The sequence below is a fragment of the Leucopleurus acutus genome, assembly GCF_964270905.1.
Source record: "Leucopleurus acutus genome assembly, chromosome: 5".
NCBI lineage: Eukaryota > Metazoa > Chordata > Mammalia > Artiodactyla > Delphinidae > Leucopleurus > Leucopleurus acutus.
In genome coordinates, this window is record NC_139147.1 from 68,761,395 (window position 1) to 68,788,511 (window position 27,117).

The following is a 27,117-nucleotide window of genomic DNA, read 5'->3' on the forward strand; positions in this document are numbered from 1 at the left end:
TCTCCATTCCTGCGTTGTCTGTAACCTGCAGTGTTCTCTGTGCCTCAGGACTTCCGACGACTCCTGAAGAAAGAAGAGAAGCCGATCTTGATGATGTTTTATGCTTCCTGTGAGTGACTTTCTCCTTTGGGTTCAAGTCAGACATTCAGACTCTGGGTGGGGCCGCTGGGGGCGCAAGGGGGACTGGGAACTAGCCCCGGGCCTCCACTTAGAACGCCCAGTCACGGCGCGGCGCTCACACCGTCTCCGCCTGCACCTCTTTTCCTTTGTCTTTGCCTTTTCGTCTGGCTCCGCCTCTCCTGCAGTCCACATCAGTTTTTCTCTCGCTGGCTTCCGCATCCTTCTGCCCTCTTCCCCCAGCAGCAGCATGGGCCTCTGCTCCAGGTCCCCTCTGCCTCCTGCGGGCCTGTGGCCCTTTGCTGGCAGCCGTGTGCCCGGTGGAGCCGCACCTCGGCCCTGGCTCGCTCTCCTTGGCGGCGGCTGCTGACCGCCCAGAGCCTGGCCGGCCTCGGGGCGGCTGCACGTCCAGCTCTGGTTCCTGCAGAGCCACCTGGGAGGGCCGAGGGATCAGGACCAGGGAGAAAGGGGCCCACTATTGGGGCTCAGTCTCTATATGAGGCAAGAGGTCGTGGGAACAGCAGTAGTATCGTTGAGATGACGACCAGGAGACGTGGGTTCTGATTCCAGCTGTGCCACCCAGCAGGCTGGGTGACCTTGGTCAAGTCCTTCACTACTCTGTGCCTCAGTTCCCATTTCTGTAAGGGAAGGAAGGGGTTGGATCAGTGCAGTGGCTTTCAAACTTTTTGACTGTATTTGTAGTATTAAACATATTTTACATGGCAGCCCAGTATATAAGTAAGCTGAAAAGTTTCACTAAACCATACTTACCCTTGCTACTTGCCATCCACTCCACCAGGTATAGAGCACGTTGATATTTTCTTTTTCATTGTTTTATTTAAACATTAATTGGTTTTTCCTACTACTTCGTAACCCTCTAATAAACGGTCAGCAAATCATGGCCTGTGGGCCGGCTGCCTTTTTTGTAAATTAATTTTTGTTGGAACACAGCCACCTCTGTTCATTTGCATGTTGTCTGTGGCTGCTTTCAAGCTACAACTGTGGAGTAGAGTAGTTGACAGTATGTCCTCAAAGCCACAGATATTCCCCCATCTGGGCCACCTCTGAAGTCTAACTGGTCCCCGCCACAGACTGAAAAACCTTGGATTAGAGCCTGTGTGTGGCCTTAGAGCTCGATCTCTGTGAGCTACACGCGCCTTCAGGAAGCCAAAGGACTAAAGGCCGGAGCGAGGGGGGGGTTGTATGTGACGGGAGGTGGGTGTGCCCAGGCATGTCTGTGGCTCGAGTGGGTACCACAGGCTGTGGCACAGGGTTCTGTTTCCTCTTAAAAGCCTGCCTCCCATCCCCCTTCCTGAGAAGTTCTCCCAGCACAGGTTCCTCCCATCTCAACCCTACTGACCATGCCTCCCCAGGCTGGATGCCCTTCTGTGGGTTCTGCCTGACTTGGGCCTGTGGCTTGTTCACTATGACAACAGCCTGTCCCCAGCCCATGTTGCTTGCTGGGTGCCCCCCACCCAGCCTCCCCCCACCCCTCCCTGCCCCAGGGGTGTGCCTGCCTATGGAAAGAGGCCCTGGAGTCCCACTTCCTATTAGAGCCGGCGCTGCCCAGGCGGTCTGCTCTTTAACCCCGGGTCAGTCTCTCTATTAATATTCACTTGTTGGTTTCACCCCTTTTTGTTTCTCCTTGGAGGGATCTTACTACCTGCCCAGCTGTGAATTGCTTCAGGAATTATCCTGCCTGCGTAGTCCCTTGAGGACGGGCCTCCCTTCGTTTATCTTAGAACTCTTCAGGTCTCAACACATTGGTTAAATGAGACTAAAACAGTGATGTCAGTATACAGTACGTGTCACAAGGCAGGGTCATGGTATAACCGTGCAGGTTTCAGCGTAACGACAGTAGGTAATCACGGGGAGAGGTTCACTAGCAATGTGCACCGAAGTGTGTGTGCCAGTCCCCCTGCCTCACCCCAACTCTCCAGGCTGTCAGGAAGGGCGACCGTCCTCATCAGAGCAGGCAGAGCTGCGAGCAGGCTTATTATCTTTGTAGAATAGGAAGCTGAGGCAGAAGAAGCTAGGATCCTGGTAGGTGTCATAGAACAATGAATAGTGGAGAGGGAGGGAGAAAACTCGGGGCTGTTAAGTTTACACTTGTGTGGGATCAGATTGGTTGGCCTCCTGGGTCCCAGGTATCCCCAGATTGTGTTGTTGCTGTTGTTCTTAATGAAACGAGCTTGTGCTTTTATTATACTAGTCCAACCAAGCAGTCATGGCCTCATAATTCAGCTTATTCCTGGGAAACACCAATTCCCTAACTGGGAAGTCGTTTAGGATTCTTTTATCCTAACGGATCAAAGATTGGGATGAAGGAGCCTAAAGGCAGTGGAAGCCTTTAGTTGTGACAAATCTGGGTCCCAAGGACCTACTGATTATTCAGTGAATGTTCGTTGACTGAATTAATGAGAAAATAAAAGGACTGGTGCTCTAAGTTTTGGGGTTTGAGAGTGATAATTAGTCTTCTCTCTTCCCCTTCCTCCCGAATGAATCAGTTGAAAGATAAACTCAAATAGGGATCACAGTACGAGCTCTATTTTTGGTAAAGCTCAAGTGGCAACTGGCTTGGCCCAGAGCTTCCTGTTACTCTTCCATCTCTTCTTCCCCTCAATAACTTCTTCACCCGGTACTCCACCCATGGGGACAGCTGGCTGACTGACACTTGTTTAGGAGTCACGGGGGATACTGTCGTTGCAGGCTGTAGACCGGCAGAGCTGGGGGAGAGAGGCCACACCTGTGAGGATAGGCAGTAAACTCCTGAGTGTGACCCAGTGGGTGTCCAACTTCCCCCATCTCATCAAGTCACTGACTAAAGGGGGGGGATGGAGGGCTTGATGTGTGCCCCCTTCATCCTCTCTCCTGGGGAGTGGAGTGACATCCCCATTCCCGGTGGAAGTGTCACCCCACCGTGGATAGGGAGGCAGGCTCTCAGGCCTTGTGCTGGTAGAGGCCCCCCTGCTGGCGCCTAGTTCTGCCCGCCCTCCCAGGTGTTGGCTCTGCCCTCAGCCTGCAGGGCAGGTGTTGTCTCCACCTTACAGATGGGGAGGCTGAGGCTCAGACTGCTTACATTGCTAGGCCGGGGTCACACAGGCAGCAGTGGTCAAGGGGCGATGCACACCTGGGTCTCATTCTCCCCAGAGCTGAGCTCCCTCCTCTGCCGCTGCCGTGCGGCATCCCATCCCTACCACGTGGCATCCACCTGGTGGAGCTTGGGCACCCCAGGGAGTTGGCATTGCTGTCTCTGTTTCCATTCTTCTCTCCGAATCCCCACAGAGGGAACAAGGCCCCCTGACAAGTGTCATATTCCTCCCTTCCAGTGCCTGTGGGGACCATGCTGTGGTGGCAGCTGCTGGGGAGAGGTGCTTCTTGTCTTCTGAGGGCAGATGCTATGGGATTGCGCTGCAGGCTGACCTCACAGCAGCTCCTGTGTCTCCTTGAGTCTGAGCCTGAACTAACAGCATGTACTTAAGCCCAGGCGTAATGCGCTGATGTGTGTGTGGGTGTCCATCTGTTTGCCAGGCAGGAATGTCAAGGAGGGGGCTGTGGGCATTTTGAGAGCTCTATGTCAAAATATCCTGCAGTGCATCTTGTCTAGTAGACTTGGTGCTGGGGAGGTTCAGGTGGTCTCTGGGGAGTTTTGACCTGCTCACTGTTCTCCAGTGTCTGTATCTGGCCCAGTGGCTGAGAGCAGCTCTCTACCTGCGTTACTCTGCCCACAGCCTGCCAAGGCATTAGCTAAATGTGGGTTAGAGCTTGTTAGTCTGCTGCTGCGTGGCCCTGTCCCCACTGTGCCGTGTCGAGATGACATCCGGACTGACGTGGGTTCCAGGCAGCTTTGGTGTCTGTGGCCTTCAGAAGCATGTCAGAGCCTGTTTTGCAGCAGAGCGGCTGTCAGAAAGAGTAACAGCCTTGTGTGTCAGAATTCCTCCTGTCTGAGGAAACTGGGGCTTGTGTCCTGCGGTGTCAGTGCCCATGTGTGGCTTGTTCTGGTTGAAGGGAAGGGGTGGGTTTAAATCAGAGTCTCTCTGAAGTAGGAGTGGGTGTTTGGGGCCTGGCTGTCTTGGCCCTGAGCCCCCCAAATTTGGAGGTTTCACCACCCAGGAGAGGAGTGTGACCGTGGTGGACCAGAGAGGGTTGAGTCAAAGACATCACAGAGTTCCCCAGTGTCAGTGCTGGAAGGGGCCTGAGGCCATCTGGTCCAACACCCCTCATTTGCCGGAAGGGGCAGCAGCCCAAAGAGGTGACCTGTCGGGGTCCTCCAGCAGGTCGAAGGAAGATGAGAACTTGAGTGTCTGATTCTGGCCAGCGCTCGGCTCCCTCTAGCCATGGTGTGATTCACTGTTAATGAAGGAAAAGAGGCAGAAAATCCTCAAAGCCATTGTATGTATGGTTGCACATTTTTCCTCCTAATAGCATTTGATTCAGGTTCATCTGCAGCCCCTGGCTGGGCAGCGAGGGGAGGCTTTTAGTTGCGCACAAAGGGGGTGCTTTCCTGGCACCTGCTCCGGCTCCCTGAATTCCTGTTGAACTCATCCTCAGCTCTAAATTATTCAGTGCTTTGCCCTCCCCCAGCTGCGTCACGTTTGCTTGTCAGTCCCGCGTTTATTGAGTGACTGCTGGGCTGGGGTTTGTCAGCTCTTGGGGGTCTGGGACCTCTGCCTCTGTCCCCATGTGCTCCCAGAGCCTGGGGCAGTCCTGGCTTCTGGAGGTGGGATAAATGCTTGTTGGTGGAGGTTGGCCTGAGGGGAGAGAGGGCGGAGCATGGGGCCAGTTGTAACCGTTTGGTTTTTCTCCTGCCGGTGACTAGGGTGCAGCGTGTGCAAGAGGATAATGCCGCATTTCCAGAAGGCTGCGACCCAGCTGCGGGGCCTGTTCGTAAGTGAGGCGCCATGGGCCAGGCGGGGCTGCCTGCCAGCTCCCTACTTCTCCCTCTCTCCCTGGGAGATGGCGGAGGACGGGTGCAGGAAGAGGGGAGAGGGCAGGTTTTGAAATCACGGGAAAGACTTTTTCTATTACTGCTGCCCCTGCTGCCCCAGGCGTGTGGTTCAGAGACCTGTCCTCAGTGGATGCTGAGAACTGGCCAGAATTGCTGGGACCAGGAGAATTTGGCGCCTGTCAAAGACCAGTAATGAAATAACCAGGAAACCAGCAAAGCACGTTCGGTGTCGCCGAGAGGCCAGGGGCCAACAGCAGACTGTCAGGGGCCTAGAATGACGGGGGCTGGGCTCCAAAGCAGGCCGAGGCTCTCTCGGTCCCCGGGGAGCCCAGTGGCAAAGAAAGGGGGGCACGGTGACACCAAGGGTGGGCCCAAAGCACAAGAGGGTCCATGAGGCAGCCTCCTGCCCAGGCTTGCAGGGCTCAGTGGTTCCTGTGGGGCAGGAAGAACGTTGGAACCACAGCGGGGAGAGGCGGTGGGGAGCTGGAAACCTGGGCCCACGGGTTCTCGGAAGGAGAGTGTGCCGGGGAGCAGGCGGGAGACAGGGTTGTCTCAGGGATGCCCACCTTTAGGAGACAGGAGGGGAAGGGGAGCCACTGAGGAAACGGGCCTTCAGAGAAGTAGGAGCAACCAGGATGGTCAGTGAGGGAGCAGGGGAGGCCGGGGCAGTCAGACCTCACCCAGCGCTGAGCCTCAGTCGCTGACGGGCCTGGTCGTGTCTGTGTGTCCTTCGCCTTGCCAGGCTTGTCTCTTCTGTGCCATAGGTCTGTCCATTTTTGCACTTACCCCGAGCCACAGAGGTTTGGGGGTTTTTGTTTCGTTAGTTTTGGGTGTTTGTTCTTTTTTTTTCTTCTTGGTGGCAACAGAAAAATAACTGCTAGCTCCTCTGAGAGCATGGCCAAGTCCATATTCCGTTCGTGAAAGGTCATCAGGTGCCATCTCAGTGGGGTGGGCCAGAGCCCCCACCAAGGGAGTCCTGAGATCTTAAAACTGCACCGTGATCTTTATGGACCAAACTAAGTTGCTGATTAGTTCAGAGTCAATTAAAAAAGGGCAGCCCCTGAGCACGGTGACAGCCCTGCTAGCTGGCCCCAGGATTGGGTTGCAAAGAACCAGGTGCTTTCTCTTTTGACCTCATTTCTGGGGAGACACCAGTGTCCTGCTTGTTTCTCACTAATAAACTTCTAGCAGCTTGCCTGGAGACGTTTGGCCCTGGGGCACACGTATATCACTCTGGGGAAGTTTCACTTCACATTTTGGGGCCTCAGTAGATACCATATTTTAAGATTATTTCGCCTGGAGAAGAGACTTAATTACCCACAGAGTTCTTTCTGCTGCACCCGTATACACTTAGACAACCGTTCAGCTCACCCTCCGAACTCTGTAGTGCAGTGGAGGGTAAAGAACTCCAGCCCCACTCAGATGACAGATAAGCTGGCCAGCTCCGTCAAAGCAGGTGAGGTCTTGGTGCCAGTCTCGGCACTTTCTGGAAGATTCTCAGCCAATGCTGCCTCTCCCTGCCGAACTCAGCATTCCTCCAGGCCCCTCCTGTGCTCCCCCAGAGCCTGTCCCTGCCTTGCATGGTCGTGTCTGCTCATCTTTGCTTCTGTTCTGGATCGCTTTGCCCACCAGTTGATACTAATTATAATAAGGTTTTCTCACTGAGATGTGAGTTCTCGAGCGTTTCTTCAGCACAGAGCACAGGCCAAGCTCAGAGTAGGTGCTGATGAATGAATGAATGAGCATGTGGCTTACTGGGTACATTTTATTTTAAGCTCTATATTTACATTAAAAGCGATATTCTCCTTTTAGAAAGGAATTCAGAGCATCAGTTCCTAAGGACAGAGGCAAAGTGGGAAGGATGTTTGTGGGACAAGGGCCCTGGGTTCACAATAGGCTCACTTGCAAGGTTAGCCCTGAAGATTACTTGTTAAGGGTACCTGCTTCCAAAAATGGAAAAAAAAAAAAAAAAACCACCCAGTACCTGCTTTTCCTGCTTGGGCCCAGGTCAAGAAATAGAAAAAGGTGACCCTCCCAGTTCCCTAGACAACGTTATGGAAAAGTCAGTGGGATTGTTCAGGTATCCAGTGAGGCTGGCCGATTCAAGCCCAGCTTTGGCCAGGTGTCAGTTACCTCTGTGTTACGTGAACTCATCCATTACTTGGGGTTTGTTTTGTTCTGCTTTCCCCTTAGTTTCTTAGGAAAGCACCTTTTGAAAAGTTCTCACCCTTTCCCAGCTCCATAAAGGAGGAAGGGTCCGAGCCACCGGGGCCATCACCTGCTTCAGGAGGCCTCTAGAGGCCAGGGCTCCTGGTGCAGCCACAGCTTCCCAGGAACGGGGCAGCCAGAGGTGTGGATTCCTTTTTGTCCTTGCACACGGGGCAGAGATGGGCTGCTGGTCCCCTGAAATCAAAAGCTTGCTCCTCACCGCACTGCTGAAATCCAGCTGGGTTAGCACCTCCTGTTTCCTCTTCATCTCTGTCATCTTTGGGCCCTTTTTGACTGGCCGTGTCTGTGGCAGGGGTTAGAAACCTTCCTCCTCTACAGATTTCTTGGGAGGTGTCCAACCTAATGATGTCATTAAGTTGGGAGCGAGGCTGGGTCAGGGAGGCACAGCCTTTGCCATTTTCCAGACTCAGATCTGCCTCTTTTGTTTTTTGCTGTCACTGACGTCTGCTGAGTCACCGGCACCTGTCCCACCTACTCCTACTAATGGACATCCTCACCAGCAGCCGCTCCCCGTCTCAGAGCAGAGCCCGCCCTCGTCTGTCTCCTCTTCCCAGCCTTGCCAGTTATTGATGTTCACACTGAGTCTTTTGTTCACCTTGGCCATGATGGGCCATCTGGGTGTAAACAGTGAAATGTGTCGGTCTTGGTGACAGATGTGTGCAGATCAGACTGTGGTGCTGGCTGTTGCTAACCACTGGGAGATCTTGGGCCAGTTGCCTTGGAGCCTTCACTTCCCCCATCCTTAAAATGGGGATGATAACACCAACCCTGCCCACCCCACTGGGCTGTTGGGTGCGCGAATGGGCTGGTGCGTGGAGACGCTCTCTAGCCTGCAGACGCTTCACAGGTACAGATGACTGACACCTCCACGCGGCTCCCACTGCTCTGTGCTACTGTTCCTTCCACTCACTGAACGGGGTGCTGCCAAGGGTCTGCTTTACACCCTCCTTACTTTATTATTAACACATTGGAACAAGGGCCTGGCACTGTACTCTCCTTGTCTCCTATGGACTGTCCCTCAGTGATTTTTGTCTACATCTATAGCTCAACAAAATGTAGCTCTGTGGAGCCTGAGCCTTAAGCTCCAGTACCGCGTGGCAGACTGCTTGCTTCCCGTCTTGGGCTGCATTCTTCTCCCTGCATCCCAGATGCAGGATGTCTAAAATGAAATTCAGTGTCTTTCCATCAGGCAGTGGCCAGCTTTCCTTCCCGACTCCTCCCGAGCACCGCAGGCTCCTCCATCAGTGTGCCTTTTTGCCGGGCCATTGTCATCCATCTGTCCCCCTCACGTCCTCCATCCTCTCCCTGCCCACCAGCCCGGGTCAGACCCTGGTTAGCCCATACAGGGTGGTTACCAAAGACTGCCGACTTGTCTCCCTGACCTGTGACTTTCCCCTTACAACCCCCGATAGCTCTCCGGCACCTCCTGAATAAAGTCCTGGTTTCTGAGACATTAAAGCCCGGTCCACAGCGACCTCGGTGAACTCGCCCAGCCTTCTCCCCCTACTCCCTTCTGCGTGTCCCACAGTTAAACCAACATGGTCTCGGTTCGTGAGCCATGTCTTCTTTTGTCTTGTCTCCATTTTCTCTTCCTGGAATGTCTGTGGAAATCTTACCCTCCCTGACCACTAGCTCACACGCTCCTGCTTTGTGGAGTTTCCTTGCTGGTTCCTGTCACAGCATGGGCTGGACACGAGGAAGATCATGTTATGTCAGCCAACTGGCCCCAGGCGCACATGGCTCGGTGTCAGGCACGGTGACCCTAACTTCTCCTTAGGTTGAGACCAGTTTTGCCTCATTTGGATTCAGAGACTCCAAAAAGTGTTTGTAAGTAGTTGTTCAAAAAACAGTTATCTCATAAACTAATAAATGACCCCAAAGTAGTCAGAAGCGCTACAGAAACTCAGAGAAGTAAGAGTTCATCACAAGCAAAGGCCACCTAGGGGAGTGGGATGTGATTTGCCTTAAAAGGTGGATGAGTCTTCGGTGGTAGCCGAGAGAGGGGGAGCGGGCAACATGGGCAAAGGGGGTAGAATACTCGAAGTCAGGGCCGGGAGAATCCAGCATGGGCTCTGGGAGTGTGAGCGCATCTGCGGAGCTTCTTAGGGGTATTAGTGAAGACGGCTAACAGATCTTGAGTGTTGTAGATGCCTGCGCCATCTCATGTAGGCTTCACTGCAACCAGAGGAGGGGCTGCGGATGAGGAGGCTGAGGCACAGAGGTAACCGTGACTTGCTCAAGGAAAACATCTACTGAGAGAGGAGTTAGGATTTAGACCCAGCATCCTAAGCCCTGAGCCCAGGCTCCTAGCCACTGTGGTATATTCCCATCTGCAGGGGGCCCCAGACGGCAAACAGTCCAACTTCCTCTCTCTGCAGAAATCTCAGACTGTCTCATTCCTGGGAGAATTAAAAACCTAGACCCTAGCAGGTGCACAATTAAGGCTTTTGTAGGAAAGAAGAATTAAAAAACGAGACAGGGACCATATGGTCTTTGAGTGTGGAGTTAGACTTTAGCCTGCATTCAGTGGAATTGAAAGGTTTTGCACCGGGAAGTGATGTAATGAAAGAGGAGGATGTGGAAGATTAACCTCGTGGTGAATGTGCACTGACACTGGGGAGACCAATTAGACATTAAAAAAGAACTCTAAAGTAGACAATTATTACTGGAACAGGCTGCTGAATCAGTCTGGGGAAGTGAGCAGACGGGCTTTTAGAGTGTTCCAGGGCTTCTAGGAAGTTCTGTCTCAGGCTTATTTTCCCTGTATTCCTTGTAGCATCCCACAAGGGGGTGGGAGGAAAAAAAAAACAGATTTAGCAAGCATTTATTGTGTGTCTGCTGTATGCCAGGCACTGTGCTAGGTACTTAAAATGGTTCATAAGATACGTTTAGATGCCTGTAGGGATGGAGCTGCCAGAGGCACAGGTAGCTCCCATTACCCAGGATTTGGTAGGAAATAAAGAACTTGAGCACCAGTTTTGTGCTAAAACCTCTGACTTGGGTCATCCCATTCAGTTCTCTCAAGAGCCCTGTGATAGGGCTCACCCACATCTTCCAAACAGGGAACCTCGGGGAGGGTGAGTGACTTGTCCAAGGTCACGCGACTGCCAAGTGGAAACAGTCCTCTGAATCAAGTTCATTGTCCACTGAGACTGCTCTTTCCCGTTTTCTCTCCCTATGCCTCCTTACATATTATTCAGCAAAATTCCGCTTCCTGGTTTCTTCTTTCTGCTTCTGTAACTGCTGCTGACTTTTTTGAACTTCCTCTGCCTGCCCCCCTATGCCACCCGGCGTTGTGGAACAGCCCTCTTACATCTGGCCACACTGTGTTCTCTCGTGAGAACAGATTCAAAGTCCTTTTTCCGGGCACCTGATCCTGCCATATAGAAAAAAGTTCCTGCTTCAGGAAAGGAGTTCTAGGGGACCCATTCTGGGTTGTTCTCAGTACATAGGCTTGTCATCAGTAATACAAGCTACTACAGTTTTCCTTTCCCATTCAGGGGTGTTGGGTATGTGGACCCCCTGCCACCAGAACATGTTCAGACTTCAGAGATGATGCTCAAATGATGCTGTAGGTGACGGTCACCCACAGGAGGCCTAACAGGGTTTGGAGGGAGGAGAGTTAGGCAGGCGGATGGTCATGAGAACCATGCAACCTCCTTGGCCACCTTAACTGTGAGATCTGAGAATGTTGCACATGAAGCCGGGGCGGACAGACTGAGGTATCCAGGAAGGTGTCCAAGGGTGCCTTAGAGTGGCAGAGTGGCTCAGTGGTGATTCCATAACTTGGGAGAAGAGTACAACCTTAGTTGACATGGGCAGAGAAAAGGCATAATATGTACTTGGGTGGCAGTGAGCGCACTCTAGGACCTGGTTGACCTTGGTAACAAGGCCAGGTTTCTTCTTCAACCCTCAGAACTTTGTCTTGCTCTGGGATGGTTTTTCCCACAGGGCAGGCAGGAGGGAATGCCTGTATGGGGGGCAGCCCTTGGGCCCAGATGACTGCTTCTTCCAGAGCACTCGGGCATTGTTCCCAGCTGGCTTGGCTATCCTTGATCCCCCGCTGCCCTGGGCTGTGCATCAGACTGTGAGGCTTCGTCCCCATCATCTGTTTCTGGTGGGACGGCTGGGCAGGCATGGACAAGGTGAGGGCGTCTGTGGGTGGAGAGTGGACAGGTCTGTTCTCCCTTTGCTCCCAGGTGCTGGCCGGGATGAATGTCTACTCCTCGGAATTTGAAAACATCAAGGAGGAGTACAGTGTGCGCGGCTACCCCACCATCTGCTATTTCGAGTAAGTCCCCTGCTTCTCTGCTGACGCCCGCTCCCCTCCATGATGGCGTTTGCCTCCCTGGCTGAGCCCACAGTGTCTCCTCATGTTTCACAGGAAAGGACGGTTTCTGTTCCAGTACGACAGCTATGGGTCCACAGCTGAGGACATTGTGGAGTGGCTGAAGAAGTAAGTTGGCGTTTGCCTTGGTGGGGCGGGGGAGGGTACCCAGAGGGGGAGGGGCATCCGCCAGGCCCCAGGGTGTCCCTGGGCACAGGGCTCCGTCTGGTGGTTGGGAAGAGAATGAGGAAAGAAAGGACCATTTTGTGCTGCCCACGCAACTGTCTGTGGGCTGCATCTAGGTGAGGGTGGGGATCTGTGCGTGCAGAATGTGCGAGTCGGGAGGATTTCATGTGACTGGCCGTGACGACTGCATTTCAGATAGGTTTTTTCCCCTTAGTCTACCTGATGGCTAGAAGTATCTCTCACCCAGGACGGCAGGTTTGAGAGAGGTTCCGCTGCACGTCTCTCTGAAAATAGAGTTGTCAGTCAGACACTCATTTCAAACATAACACTTTGTATTATGTGCCTTGAAGCTAAGAAGTGTCCTCGTGCCTTAGATTTGCAGACTGCTTTGCCGTTCACCGTGCAGCCCCGCGGAGCTGCTTCGTAGCAACCTGTGGTCCTGTTTATAATGTGGTTAGATCCTTATAACCCAAACCGCCCGTGCACCTGGAGTCCCCCGCCCCCCATGCTAGGTGTGTGACTTTTGCGTGACGCTTGGACCCTGACTGGTGTGTTGGATGGGGAGTCTGTCTCCCCAACACCTTCTCCGTGGCCGGAGCTCTCCTGAAGCCCACGCCGGAGCACTCACCTGCTCTGGGCTCTGCCTGTCACCGGCCTGGCACTTGTCACCGCCAGTGTGTGTTTATTTGTGCACAGTGCTTAGAATAAGAACAGCATTCTGGAGCATTTTGGGAGCTCCACTTTGTGGCTGACCCTGTTCTAAGCACCTTATGTCTCATGGAATCCTCAGGACAGCCCCATAAGGAAGATACTATTATGACCCTTATTTCCTGAATGAGGTAACTAAGCAGAGTGATGGAGTAGCTCGTGCAAGCTCCTGCAGCTGCCAAGCAGAAGGGCTGGGGTCGGCCCCCGGCAGCAGCTCCCCCGCGTTCTGGCTGGAGCCTCTGCCCTTTGCCCAGCTGCCAGCACGGTGGCTGTTTATTGACATCGTTACCGCAGGGGCACGGGGTTAAAGGATTAGTTATCCAAAGCAGTGAGGTTGAAAATGTGTATTTTCAGAATGGGAAAGGAAGATAAATTTTGTACTAAAAAAAAAAAAAAATACCCCCAAACCCACAACAAACTGTTTGATTCTGAAGGTTGAAACTCTCAATCTTCTGTTCCGTGGGTTCCCGGGGGCCCAGGAGATAAAACACTATGGCAGAACCATGTTTGCACGGTGTCCTTTATTTCTTGGAAGCATTTTCACATCTCTGTCTCCATCTATTACCTCATTTCCAGCCCCTGCCCAGGAAGGCAGCTCCCCATTATCCTGTGTCTTAACCTGGGCCTTCGCACCCCTGTTTTCATTTTACACTTGATAATAAGCATGTCCTCTCCTCCAGCCAGACATATCTCGCTCTGCTTTGGGAGAAGGTTTCAACAAATGGCAGTCTCATTTGTCACCAGAGCATAAAATCTGCTTTCCTCCCCCTTCTCTAACCTTTTCTGGCTTCAAAATACACTCGTATCTTCTTGGAAGAATAAGGTTTATTATTTTTTTTAGAAAGTGTTCAGAATTGCTTGCTAGCCCTGGACCAGGGGAGCACGTCAGTGGCTTTTCTGAGACGGGGCATTATCTCCCCGGTGGACTCCGCCACTCCGTCCCCCACCCCACCCAGGCCCACCGCAGCTCCTCCACCAGACCCTGTCCCGGGCCCCACTCCTACCCCCGGGGCTGTCTCCTGATCCCTGTCCTGGGCTGGCCCTCCCCACTTCCCACCTCCGCCTTCCCCTCCTCACCCCCATGGACAGGAGGCCTTGCTAGCAGCTTTTGGTTCACCCTGGGTCTCCAGTCTCCAGGCGGCTGAGGTTGGTGGGGTAACTCCGGGGAAGGGAAGACAGCATCCGGGTCCCCCTGGGTAGCACCTCCGGAGCTGCCCAACCACCTGTGGTCCCTGTGCTGGAGGTGCACACATGGGGGCAGCTCCTCCAAAGGCATGACCATAGCCCACTCCCCCAGCACAGCCGGGGGCAGGGAGGACCCCCAGTGAGCTGCCTCATCTCATGCCTCAGCAAGATCTAGCAATGTCACTGTGCTGCCAGCTAGCTGCATTTCTTAAAAAGTCTTTTCTGATTTTAAGGCTATCAGTGAACTATATCATTATTGAAAAACGTAAATATTTAAACAAGGGGAAAAGTGGCCCCCTTACTCCACTACCCAAAGATAATGTGTGGTGATATTTGGCAAATTTCCTTCTAGATTCCCCCCAACATATGCCCAGCTGTGTGCGTGCGTGCATGCGTGCGTATGTGCGTGCGTGCGTGTGTGTGTGTGTGTGTGTGTGTGTTTTCCTGGTGCCAGGTGTTTTAAGTCTTCACCAGGTTTCCACCAAATCCTGGTGGGTGGGTAGCAGTGATCCTACCTTTCCTGCTGCCCTGCACTTCTTCCTTGGGCCTCTCCATTGGCTGCTCATGGCTATGGTCACCAAATGTAGAAGGATGAGGGTGGATCCAGCCTTGCTAATTCTCTAGATCAGGGGTCCCCAACCCCCGGGCCGTAGATCGGTTAGTGGTCCACGGCCTGTTATGAACCGGGCCGCACAGCAGGAGGTGAGCGGCGGGCCAGCGAGCGAAGCTTCATCTGCGGCTCCCCATCGCTTGCGTTACTGCCTGAACCATCCCCCACCCCCACCCCACCCCCATCGTGGAAAATTTGTCTTCCACAAAACCGCTCCCTGGTGCTAAAAAGGTTGGGGCCGCTGCTCTAGATGACTTTCAGAAGCCCAGGAGAGAAGAGCCAAGTCCTGCTGTCTGACATGTGACTGGCGAGTGGGCCAGGCAGGGCATCCCTGGTGTCGGAGTGCCCCAGGGCTCTGGGGTAGATGCGATGATCCTGGCAGTGTGCCCCTTTGTGCTTCTGGCAGCTGCGTTTCTTATTCCACTCTCTGCAGATTTCCTGCTACTCAGTTGGGCTTGGCAGGTAGAGGGTGCAGAAGTGGCGATCCATTTTGACCTAGCTACCCATTTCTGCCTGTGTATTTTTATACTAACCAGAAGTGGACTGAAAACAAACACAAAGCATTCTTGACTTGTCATGTTTTCAGTTGCATCTTCTTATCAATGGCATGTGCACCTGCCTCAGGCAAGGACGTGCTTTGTGTGAACTTCCCAGTCCTGGAGAACCTGCGGAAGTCAGAGTTGCAGGATTGGAAGGGAATGTGAAAGTCAGCGAATCTGCCCCCGGCAATTCCCTTTCCGTGTGTCGTGTTACCTCTAGGACAGATGTAGTTACTCCATCCTGCCTAAACACCTCAGAGGACAGGGCCTCGACTCATTTTGAGGGTGTCCATTCATGTTTGAATGATTCTTATTGAGGTTATGAATGATATCTAGGAACATTTGGGTAGTACTTCGTACATTCACGTCCATTATCTGTCTAGATGTACCTGCAAGGCAGATGACGAAGGGCCTACAAATATACTGCCTTGTAGGTGTTTTAAGTCAGGCTGGTCACCTAAGCCCCTAGAGCTGGAAGGTGGAGGAAACAGGACTCAAAGCCAGGTCTTCTGACTCCCAGTCCGGCTCTTTCTCTCTTATCTGTTGTAGATAGAACATTCTTAGTTCTGTTGAGCTAAAGTTTCTTTCTCTGGAGCTTCCACTTGGTGTTGGTTCTCCTTTATGGAGCCATAGAAAATAAATCTTCGTTTCTCTTCCCAGTGCAGTCTGAAATGTTTGAAGACAACTGTTGTGTTCCCCATGTCTCCTCTTCTCCTGGTTAGACACCTCCAGTTCCTTCAACTTTTCTTCCCTCATTCCCTTGTTGATTCAAAAAGAGTTTATCTGCTTTGTGTTAGGCGTAGGAGGTAGAGAGATAATCTAGAGGGAGCCCCATTCTTTAAGGAGAGAGACAGTGAAAAGCATAGTTCATAGGGCCTCTTACTGCTGTGCCCAGCTCTGCAGGCCTCTAGAAAGCAAACTTCCTGCTGTCCACCGGGTGGGAGAGGGGCACCCACCTGGCTGCTGGGGAGATGGACAGGATCTGAGGGCCTCCCATTCAGCCCCAGGCCACAGCCCTGCTTTAAGGGGGTCCTCCTGGTCCTTCAGAGCCTTTGCATATTAGGGTGGTTCTTGGGCCCCTGCCCCCTCTGAGCACTCAGCACCTCAAGTTTCCACCCTCTAAGAAAGGCAGAAGTTTTTTGCTAAGTCGGTTTTCTAGCTTCTAAATTTGCACTGACCTCTTTTTCTCTCTTTGCTGCTGTCTTCCTGTTCTTTTTGCTCTTGTGGGTTCATACTTTTTTTTTTTAAACTCTTGTACTGTTACTTTAGTGGTTTTGGAGTATGTCCTCCATGTTTAACTAGAAATTTCTCAGGCACTTTCATATGCTTGTACTGCTGCTGAGGCCTGACTTCTCCATTCTGTGTGTATAATCTTGCTGGATTTTAAAAAATTATTTTAATTTTAGAATAGATTCCTTTCACATAATTAAAATAATTTTTTAAAAGATACTTAAAAATTATACATTGAAGTTTTCCTTTTATCTGGTTCCTCCATCCTATCTCCCTCCTACCCCTTAGAGGTAACAACTTTAATTAGTCCTTATGCAGATAGCATGCAAACATGAATAAGTATTTTTTATCTCTCTCTATTTTATGCAGAAGTTAGCACATTATGGCCTGTTGTGTATATCCCAGCAGTCTATCCACATCAGAGTGTAGGGGAGCTTCTTTGTCCTCCTTTACCACGCTCAGCCCTCCATCGTGCAGAAGGACTGCAGTTTACCTACCAAGGAACAGTGGGTTCTTATAGTCTTTGCTATGACAAATCATCTACAATGAATACCTTGGAATGTACGTAATTTTGCATGTGTCCAGGTGTATTGGAAAGATAGATTCCCTGAAGTGGAGTTGGTGATGTTTTCAGGGATTGGTGTTTTGAGCCCAGGTTTTGGAACCTGGGTTTCTTGGTGTTGGTCTGGGACTGTTGTCTGGCTGGTGACTCATTCTAAAGCTTCATTTTGCCATGAGCGCTGCCTGACATTGGATGTGCACGGGCTCAGAGTGGTTTGCCCTCTCCCCAGACCAGGGTGGCTGAAGCCACCGGTGGGGCCTCGTCAAAGCACCAGAGAGGGCTTCTGAAGGTGCCGTCAGACCCAGGCTCTGCCGTAGGGTGGGGCTGGCAGGTTCCACTGTGTCAGCTGCGTGGGAGGGCTGCAGATTCCATTGCGTGGGCAACATTGGTCTCATGAATTCTTAGCCCTGGCTGCTGGAACTTTACACTTTTTTTCTACTGTAAGCTCTCAGAGGCAGGAAGCAATGGTTGTCTTTTCACATCTGTCATCCTAAAGCGTTTCTTCAAAGTAGCGATTAAGGTGCTCTGGCCAAGGTGTTCATAAAGCATCAGGGAGTTTGTGTCACGAGCAGCCTCATCCTCAACTTTGGAGCAAGAGAGGGCGGCTGTGAGCCTCCCCCGTCACAACAGCTGGTGACACAGATGTCAGCACATGGCTGTCCCAGGTGGAGACAGGCTCCAGGGAGGCTACGCACCAGCCCGAGGTTTTGCAGCTCGTGGTGGCAGAGCGCGGATTTGGACTGACTTCTGAACCTGGCCCTTTCTGCTCCAGCATTCCGCCTCTGGAGAACCAGATAACTTTGCTCCAGTCTCTAGGAAGGGTTCGTGATGTAGCCTGGATGCTGTCATAGTTAGGGTGCCTTGTTCCCCTGGGCCCCACCCTTCCTCATTACGACCCTCCTCCCACCCTGGTCGGTGAACGCCCTGCACCCGCCTCCCCGGCCCCCAGCCCTTCCCGGGTATTTGGTCTTTCTCAGACACCTGGCCTCTGCCTTTCCTCCTCACCACCACCCCTCCCCTCTAACTCCCTCTCCCCGCTCCCCGCCCTGTGGGCACCACGCAGCACAACGGTTAACTTTGCCAAAGGTCACTCTTTGCTGTTGCTGTTGGCTGAGAGTTTGAAGGAGCTTGAGATGCTAACGAACGCCCCGGATTCTAGGGAGGAAGTGAGGTTTCTTGATCTGCCCAGAGGGCTGCAGCTGAAGCGACTGTTTGCCACAGGCTATCAGCTGAGCACCTCTGGGCTCTGAGGGGACGGTGGAGGTGGGCAGGGCCGAGGAGTCCTGCTCCGCTCCTCCGGGGGGGTCGCGGTGCGCCCCTGAAGCCGGCCGTGCGAGCCGCTGGGGGTAAGGGCTGCGCGGGCTCCGGCGCGTGCTCTGAGCTCTGCCTGTTTTTGGTCTTCCAGTCCACAGCCGCCACAGCCCCAGGTCCCCGAGACTCCCTGGGCAGATGAGGGCGGCTCCGTTTATCACCTGACCGATGAAGACTTTGACCAGTTTGTGAAGGAACACTCCTCTGTGCTCGTCCTGTTCCACGCCCCATGTGAGTGGAACCTTGCTCCTCTCTGCCACCGCCTCCCTCCCTCGGCCGCTGCAGGGCGGGCGCCGCTCTGAGCCTTTAGATATTACCTAGGACGGCAATCATCCCTCAGCTTACAGGTGGGGAAACTGAGGCCCCAAGAGGGCCCGAATCTTGCCCAGTACTTGCAAGGGCACAGTGAGGCCAGGGCTGGAGCCTCAGACCCCGCAGCACCTAGAACAGCTTCTTTCTGCTTCAGCTGGCGTCCGTCACAGCCTGAAGCAGCCTTTGTGCATCAAGGAAGGAAAACATGGGAATGCTGTAAAATGTGTTGGCCATATTGGCTGAAAAGCCCTGTAGCTCAGGAGTTTTCTAGGCCAGTGTCCTCCCCGTTCCCGTGGAGAATGGAAAATTGATTGTAATTCGTTTCTCAAAGGGAGAAGGCTGCTTCTGGAAAGGTGAGCAAGGGGATGACAGCCCCTGGGCACAGAGTTCCAGGGAGCAGCTCCTGGGAAAGGTGGGCCCATCCTGATGGGTGAAGAAGGTGGGTCCCCAGCACCCTGGGACAGAGTGCATGTGTGTGGGGTGCTCCTCTCTCATAGCTTCTTGCCAGCTCTTGGGCCCAGTGATGGTGGGTAAGAGGAAAAAAAAAGCAAAAAGAACTACTTCATGGATCAGTGTCATAATTGCCCAGTCCACAGAGGCATCTTTAGTGAGAGAATACTTTATTAATCATCTTTGTCATAGAGACCCTTATGCTATTCATTGTGTATTGCCTTACGGTGGCCAAGTGGCTGCCCGCAGGGTCATCTCCTTTTATCTTACCCACAGTGCTGCAAAGCGAGTATGATTAGCCCCACTTTACAGACAAGGAGACTATTGCACGGAGAACTGGCACTGCTCTGTGAGTCCTGCACTGCTGAGCCCTGGCCTTCCCGTCTTCCGCTTCCCCTGTAGTATCACATGGGTTTGGTTAATCAGGAATTGTTCATATACAGACCACTACTGGGGATTTCCCCAAGTCCTCCTTTCTTATAAGTGCCAAATTCTTAAGAGAATCCAAAGGAAAATTATTTTTGGCCTTTCTTCTTCTGACTATCTAGAAGAATGACCGCAAAAAATCTTTAAAAACCCCCAAAACACGAAGTTTCAAAGGGCCTCCTAAGTAGGGGCAATGACAGAGAGGGCCTTAGGAGCACGTCACGCCCAGCCCTGCAAGGGCTCAGTGAGGGCATCCCTGTGGTTGAAGGTACCTGATGAATGCCCGCCAGGCAGCACTGCAGTGCTCTCCCCGCTGAGGTGTGCTCTCCCGGCCAGTCTCAGCGTTGCTGATGGAAGCGCATCCAGAGCTGAACTCACCCTGCCTGCGTCCCTGTCCCAGCAGGAGAAGCAGGTACCAGCTCACTGTTTTCAGTCCCCCCTGGGAACTTCCCCCCTGTGTGTCAGTGCTTCCAGTCTGTGTTGAGAGCCATCTGGCTCCTGGAAGAGTGCAGAGTGGTTTGAGCAGTGCTTTATGCATCACAGCGTGAAGAGTACGTATCCCCTTTGATGAATCCTAACAACGTGTACCTGATAGATTGGAATTGTTTAATAATTGTTTATGAAGCCCTTTCTTTATAGAACCCTGGTTGCAGACCCACAAAAATTTTGGTCTGTGTTCTTTCTTGTACTCTTAGGTTGTAAGCAATCCATTGTAGTACCTGATGCTTGCAGGGTCTGGACCCCAGAGCCTGGCTATAGAGTTCTTCCCTGCCCCCTCCCCTTATAATGCACCCTCCTCGCTCTCTGAACCAGAATGATCATCACTCCCCCAATCCAAGTCACCTATGGGTATAGAGTAAGGGCTTAATGAATGAGAAAACGAACAAATGAGGTTGTTGAGAGCTAAATTAGAGAACGAGAACTAGAAACCAGATAGCAGCTTTTGTTTTCCCCATTAGTCTTTGTTACTGAGTACACTACCCTTGTTGAGAGGGTTCCGATTCAAATTTAGGAAATGGAAATATCTGAGGCTTCTATTGGTGGGTGTCTGCCTGTTAGGGACCCTGCATTCTCTGATGAGGTGTCTGTCAGCCCCCTGGCTTTGCCTCTGTGTGTGTGTGTGTGTGTGTGTGTGTGTGTGTGTGTGTGTGTGTGTGTGTGTGTGTGTGTGTGTGTATTTCTGTTGGACTGGCAGAGTGAGAGGGATCAGGGCAAAAGCCCGAGGTGAAGCTCCCTGAAGAACTGCCTGTTTAAATTCCCATCCGATGGGAGTGGCTTTTCATTAAATAATCTCTCTACACAGTCCTCCTCCTTTATCTGGGAGTGTGGGCTTTAGAAGGGATGGACTGTACATGGTTTAGAGAAGAATCTGAGCCCAGGAGGGGTGAACTGACAGCAGGGCCCTCTTAGCTGCCTAGCTGGGCATCTCGTGCCAGAGTGTTCCCGAGAGCAAACACTGATCAGAAAACCACTTTTGTGGTGTGTGAGGGACCTAGAGAAAAGGACAAATGTCAGGAGGCCAGAGACTGGCAGTGCTGCCTCATGTTTCCCAAGCTAATAAAATGTGAATTCCGGAAATTACAGTGTTACAGGTGCCGATCCCAGACCAAATAGGGAGTGGTTAAGAAACAGACCATTTTGGAGACCTAGGAAAACAAGTTGGGATCTATCAACATAGAAGACCATAGATTCTACTAAGGATTGCCACATGTGCTTGGTTTGTTTCTTGGGATAGGATTGCTGAGCTGATGAATTAGTGTGTCTTTTCTTTTATCAAAAATGAATTGTTTTCCTAAGTGCAGTAGGGAGAACCGGGCAGGATGCGGCCACCATGAGGGGACCATCCCCTTGGTGCTCTGTGACTGTGAGTCTGGCCTGGTTCTGTCTGGAGGGTGGTACTTGTTTTTTTTATAAGCAGTTTTGTTGAAACTATAAAAAGCAAGGCAAGCTTTCAAATCTGCAAGGGTTAGAGTTGGAAAAAGGAAGCTAGTTAAAATATCGAACAATGGTATTAAGATTTTAAAAGATCCCCACAGACTGAAATAGTGGAGCTCAAACTAAAAAGCTGAATTTATCTTGATGCCTTTTTGATAATTAAAAAGGAGTGTGTGTATGTTTTTGTTTTTTTTGCGGTACGCGGGCCTCTCACTGTTGTGGCCTCTCCTGTTGCGGAGCACAGGCTCCGGACGCGCAGGCTCAGCGGCCATGGCTCACGGGCCCAGCCGCTCCGCGGCATGTGGGATCTTCCTGGACCGGGGCACGAACCCGTGCCCCCTGCATCGGCAGGCAGACTCTCAACCACTGCGCCACCAGGGAAGCCCCATGTATGTTTTATAAAGGGATAATATAAGAAAATATAGAGAAGAGGATTAACATTATTCCTGATACCGACTCCCAGAAAGAGCCATGGTCTCTCTTTGCAGTGTTATTTCTGTACAGAAGTGCTCAGTGTTCGTTTCTTTCCGGGTCCCACTTGCCTGGAACCTTGTTTGGCTGCCTTCGGAGGAGCCATACTCCTCGGTTCTTGGCAGGAAAGGCACCTGGGCCACTGGTTGTTGCATATTAGTAAACATCTCCATGGGCCCCCTGCTTCTTTTCCCTCTTTTCCAGCTTTCCTGCCACTTTAATTCCCATCTCAGCCTTTCCTCCCTTCCCCTCCCAGCTGGAGTCCCTTAGAAACCCCACACAGATTCTTCTGCAGCCTGTACTCCTGGTGCCTGAGTTGTCATTGAACAGATAAGCTCAGCCCCCCAGCACAGTGCGCGGCCCTCCACGTACGTGAGCTCCAGTCCCGGCCCCGCTCACACCAAGGGAGCAGGGAGAGCCAAGATTCGCAGGCAGGTGTGCCCTCCAGAGCCCACTGTCCAGGATCCTGGGCCTCCTGGGAAGGACAGTGTGATGCAAACAGTGGCCTCCTAGAGGGCCGTGGGCACCATGCGGTGCGAGGACAGAGCCCAGGCCCCTCTGCCGTCCATCTGGCCCTCGGCGCGGGGCCCTGAGTGGGTGAGGGAGGCCACGGCACCAGGCCTGGCCCCCTAATCCCACAGAGCACTAAGTGGTGTCCGAAGAGGGCGAGGCAGCAGGCCACCGCCCCGTGGTGACTTTTGTTTCTTTCCGCAGCGTTCTGAACGAGAAGAGTCACTGTACATTGTTACTCGTCTTCTCTTGTCACTGTCCGTTTTGCTGCAGTAATGTCTACCTGCTTCTCCCTCTCCCTGTACCTGCAGCCCTGCGTTAGGCCCGGAAGGACATGGTGCTGTAATGACCCCCCCTCCCCCGAGTGAGTGTCACTCGCGTGGGGAGGTAGAAGGGATAAAGTGGGGCCTCCAGGAAGGGGGACCCTGAGGAGCAGCCTGTCTCTCCCATGTGGGTGCTGACGGGGCAGACAGGGGCCTAAGAAGAAGCTGCTGGGGCACCAGGGCACCCCTGCTGCCCCTTCCCCAGGGCTACGGCGGCCCGTCCACAGCTCTGCCCCTTTCCTTGGCAACGGGCCGCCTGGGATGAGATGTTTCCCTTGCCATAACTCCCAGCAGCAGGAGTGTGCTGGAGGCCACAGGGCCTGACCTGCCTTCCAGGGCTGGGCTGCCTCTCTGGATTTGGCAGCAGGTCCCTGTCAGACTCCAGAATTTCTGCTTCTTACTTCATTTATGTCTTATTCCCAAGTAATATGTGATCTCTGTAGACAACATAGACGGTACAGAGAAATATAAATGATTAAGGAAAAAAACTACCTATAATCCCATAGGTAGGAACCACTTTCCATTTTATGTCATCATTCTTCCTAGTTGCATTTTCTTTTATCATTCCCTCGTTTTTAACTTTTATCTTTTTAAATTACCATAAAGTTAAATTGATTTGTTTTCCTAACACGTGGAGACTTGTGTAACCATCTTGCTGTAAAACTCCTTTGTGCTACCACTTTTATTTTTTAATTACACAGATAATTTAAGAACAGTATTAACAACATTCCTGTTATTGGCAGTGCAAGGTTCAAGGGATGCATAAGAATATGGTGTAAAGAGTGAAAGTCCCCTCCGCGCCCGGCCTCCCTTCCCAGGTTTGACCAGTGCTGCCAGTTGGTTATCCTTCTCCTGTGCTTCTACCTAAACAACAGGGATCATTTCTTATCCATTTTTCTGTGATTTGCATTTTTTTCACTTACCAGTAAGTAGGTCTTAAAGATAATTTTGTGTAAATGTAGATGTTAGCATATAAATCTACCTCAATCTTTTAAACTAACAAATAGTATTTTATAATTTACATATGCCATAGATTTTAAACCATCCCCGTCATAGACATCTATTTCCAGTCTTTGTTCAAACAATGCAGTGAACATTTGTAAACATATGGATTTGGGAGCGTGTCTAAACGTTTAGGCACGTTAGCCTCCCAGAAGGGAAGGTGCTGCGCCCTGGGGTAAGTGTGCTTGAGCCTTGATAGATACCTGCCGACTTCCCTCCAGAAAGGGCTCACCACACCTGGCAGTGCATGGCGGAGCCTGCATCCCCGCCAGTCGTGGATGCTATCAGCTGTCTACATTCCTGCTAAAAAGGGCAAAGGGGCAACTTGTCCACAGCTCCCTGGCTTCCAGGGGTGGTGAGCATCTCTTCATGTGGTAATCAGCCTTCCATGTTTCTTCTGTGAACCACCTGTTCATTCCCTTTGCCCATTTTTCTACTGGGTTGTCTTTTTCTTCTTGACCTAGAGCTCCATACTTATGGATATTAATCTTTATCTATTTTCTGTGTTCCAGATGTTCTCTGTTAGTCTGTTGCTTACTTTAACTTTCTTTATGCTGCCTTTCAGTGTACAAAAAGCATTACATTTTCGGGACTTCCCTGGCGGTCCAGTGGTTGAGACTTCACCTTCCAACTCAGGGGTGTGCGGGTTCGAGCCCTGGTCGGGGAGCTAAGATCCCATGTGCCTCATGGCCAAAAAACCAAAAACATAAAACAGAAACAATATTGTAACAAATTCAATAAAGACTTTAAAAATGGTCCACATCAAAAAAAAAACTTTTTAAAAAAAGAGCACTACATTTTTGTAGTCAGATAAAAGCTAGAATGTTTACTGAGCACTTGCTGTGGATCAGACATTGTTTGAAGCACTTTCCATATATTAACTCGTTTAATCTTCACAGCAAATCCTGTGAAGTGGATATCGTGATTATCCCCATTTTACAGGTTAGGAAAGGGAGGCACCAAGAGGTTGAGAAGGTTGCAAAAGGTCACATAGCCAAAAAGGTAGAGCCAGGATTAAAACCCAAGTTCTAGAGGCCACAGCCTCATCACCAAGCCCTCTGCGAGCCTGCCTTTTCCCATCCTGACATCCGGGATATAAAAATAGTGCCCTGCATTTTGTGATAGTATTTTTGTTTTTCTCATTTTGCTTAATTCATCTGGATTTTTCTTTTCTTTTTTTTTTTTTTTTGCGGTACGCGGGCCTCACTGCTGTGGCCTCTCCCGTTGCGGAGCACAGGCTCCGGACGCGCAGGCTCAGCGGCCATGGCTCACGGGCCCAGCCATTCTGCGGCATGTGGGATCTTCCCGGACCGGTGCACGAACCCACATCCCCTGCATCGGCAGACGGACTCTCAACCACTGTGCCACCAGGGAAGCCCCAATTCATCTGGATTTTTCATTTGTTGTGCCACGTGGGAGGAAGGGATTTCATTTCATTCGTTAAATTCTTTTTTCCTTGCTTTTTCCTTTACATTTTTCTTAACATTATCTTGTAAGTATTTTCTTATGTTATTAAAAATGCTTATTTGTACATACTTTTTGTGGTCATATAATATTCTGTTATATAATGGCACCATAAATTAGCTAACCAGCACGATAATGTTGAAGGTTTGAGTTGTTTACTGTATTTCCCCACTATAAATCAGGCTGCAGAGAGCATTTTCGTGCATAATTATTTGTCCACATGTCAGATTATTTCCTTAGGGTAGAATCCTGGAAGAAAAAATTTTAAAGCTTGTTATCTACATTTTACACTAACGTAAAGGAAGAAAAAAAAAATCCCAACTTTCTCTTTGTGCAAGAAGAGGGCTGCGTGGTAGATGAGGCATTCATCAGTGTGGGTCTGCCCCAGAGTGTCTGAGTGTCTACAAGTCAGCTTTGGTGCATATACAGCGGGAAGCCTCGAAAGAGCCCAGAGGTTTCTGGGGGGGCCCATCACAATGTTACAGCATCATTGTTTCTGCTAGCATCTGTAGGAGCCCCACCTCCCTGGCACACCCAAGCCAAGGTCCAGGCAAGGCAGCAGGAATGTGGGTAGGAAAATCCAGGCTCCTCTTGAGAGCCAGGTACTAGGGAGCTTTCCAAAGTAATCTGGTCTCCTGGAAAATTCTGGTTACAGGAGCCAGGAGAGTCTCCATAGCTGGCCTGCAATAAAATCATAGGTGTAACTGAAGTTAACGGAATCCAGAGGGATCTGAAGGTTTGGGATTGACGGGAAGCCAACATTCCCACAGCCAGAAAAGAGTGTGGTCAAGGAACTGACGGGCAGCCTCTTTGCCAGGTCATGAAAGTCAGTGTAAGTGCACTTACAAGCTGATAAAAACCCAACAAGGAAGTTTGGCAGTAAAACTTAACGGCCCATCAAACCACAATCAGGACAGTAAAACGCAGTGGGCTGGAGTCCTGCTCCGGCTTCTGACCGTCCTCCTCTGGCTCTCCTGCAGCCCACACGGCCAGGACAGCCTGAAGGCCAGGCCCGGAGGCTGGGGTCAAGGCAGTCACTGCTCATGACCCACAGTTCCCCAGGCCAGGCGGGTGCCACCGAGGGAGACGTTTGCTCCGCCAGGGCCCCTCTCCTTCTTGGGGCCTGGCTGGTCTCATCGTCACAAACTCTGTTTACAGAGGTTTATTGCTTAGCCTTAGTATCTTGTCTAGGGAGCAGAGGGAATTGATGTTAGTAGTGAAAACCATAATGCTATCAAGAGAACTCTTGGGAATGTATGGTAACTTCAGAACAACATCCAGAGATGTTGGAGATTTCCAAAGCTGTTTTCCAGACCTAGTAAGGATCGGGGGAAGTGTATATAAATGGTGGTGTGGAGAGGAGCGTATGCACATAGTAACTGGTTTGGCTCCTAGTTTTACTAAGTAGAGGTGTTTAGTTAAACTAGCAACTCTTTGGTGTGACTTTTGCCCCAAAAGGATTTAGTTCAGTTAAACCTCGTGTGCACAGGTATAACCTGAACAACACAGCCATGAGGTTCATTCATTCACAAAGTGTGTGGGATGCCATCCTCAGTGGTGAGTGAGACGGACGTCCAAGCCTGTAGAGAGCTTATATCCACTTGGGGGATTGGAAGTTTCAAGTAAGCACATTACTCCAGCTGTTTTGAGTACAGTCAAGGAAATAAGCAGGCTATTGGAAGTGAGTGTGATGGGTTGAGGCTTCTTGGGGTTAGGTGGTCAGGTGGTCAGGGAATTTCTCTGAAGAAGTGAAATTTGAACTAAAGCCTGCGTGATGTGAAGTGATCAGCCACGCAGAGTCCTGAGGGAAGATCGTGTTCCAGGCAAACAGCCCGATAAGAGCCATGGGGGTAGAAATGAGCTTGGTGAGATAGGAAAGCAGAAAGAGGCCACAGGCTGCAGAGTAGAGGACAGGAGGGAGATGGCCTGAGTTGAGGTTGGAGGGTAGGAAAGTCCAACAGTGTGGGACTTGTGGCTGTGAGAAGGAGTTTGGATTTCGATCCACTTGTGATGGGAGCCATTGGAAAGTTTTTTGTTTTTAATTTTATTTATTTTTGGCTGCATTGGGTCTTCGTCGCTGTGTGCAGGCTTTCTCTAGTTGCAGCGAGCGGGAGCTACTCTTCGTTGCGGTGCGCGGGCTTCTCATTGCAGTGGCTTCTCTCATTGTGGAGCATGGGCTCTAGGTGCACGGGCTTCAGCAGTTGCAGCTCACGGGCTCAGTAGTTGTGGCTCACGGGCTCTAGAGTTCAGGCTCAGTAGTTAGTTGTGACGC

At 51.4% G+C, this 27,117-nt stretch overlaps 1 protein-coding gene across 1 annotated transcript in view; it reads left to right on the forward strand.

Moving 5' to 3' along the window:
• The window catches only part of PDIA5 (protein disulfide isomerase family A member 5), a 92,190-nt gene that overhangs the window by 41,181 nt on the left and 23,892 nt on the right, over positions 1–27,117 (forward strand). The window contains exons 7-11 of the mRNA XM_082839860.1: positions 49–109; positions 4,937–5,004; positions 11,494–11,585; positions 11,679–11,750; positions 18,047–18,183. Coding sequence (XP_082695986.1) covers positions 49–109; positions 4,937–5,004; positions 11,494–11,585; positions 11,679–11,750; positions 18,047–18,183 — 430 coding nt within the window. The remainder of the gene's footprint in view (positions 1–48; positions 110–4,936; positions 5,005–11,493; positions 11,586–11,678; positions 11,751–18,046; positions 18,184–27,117) is intronic.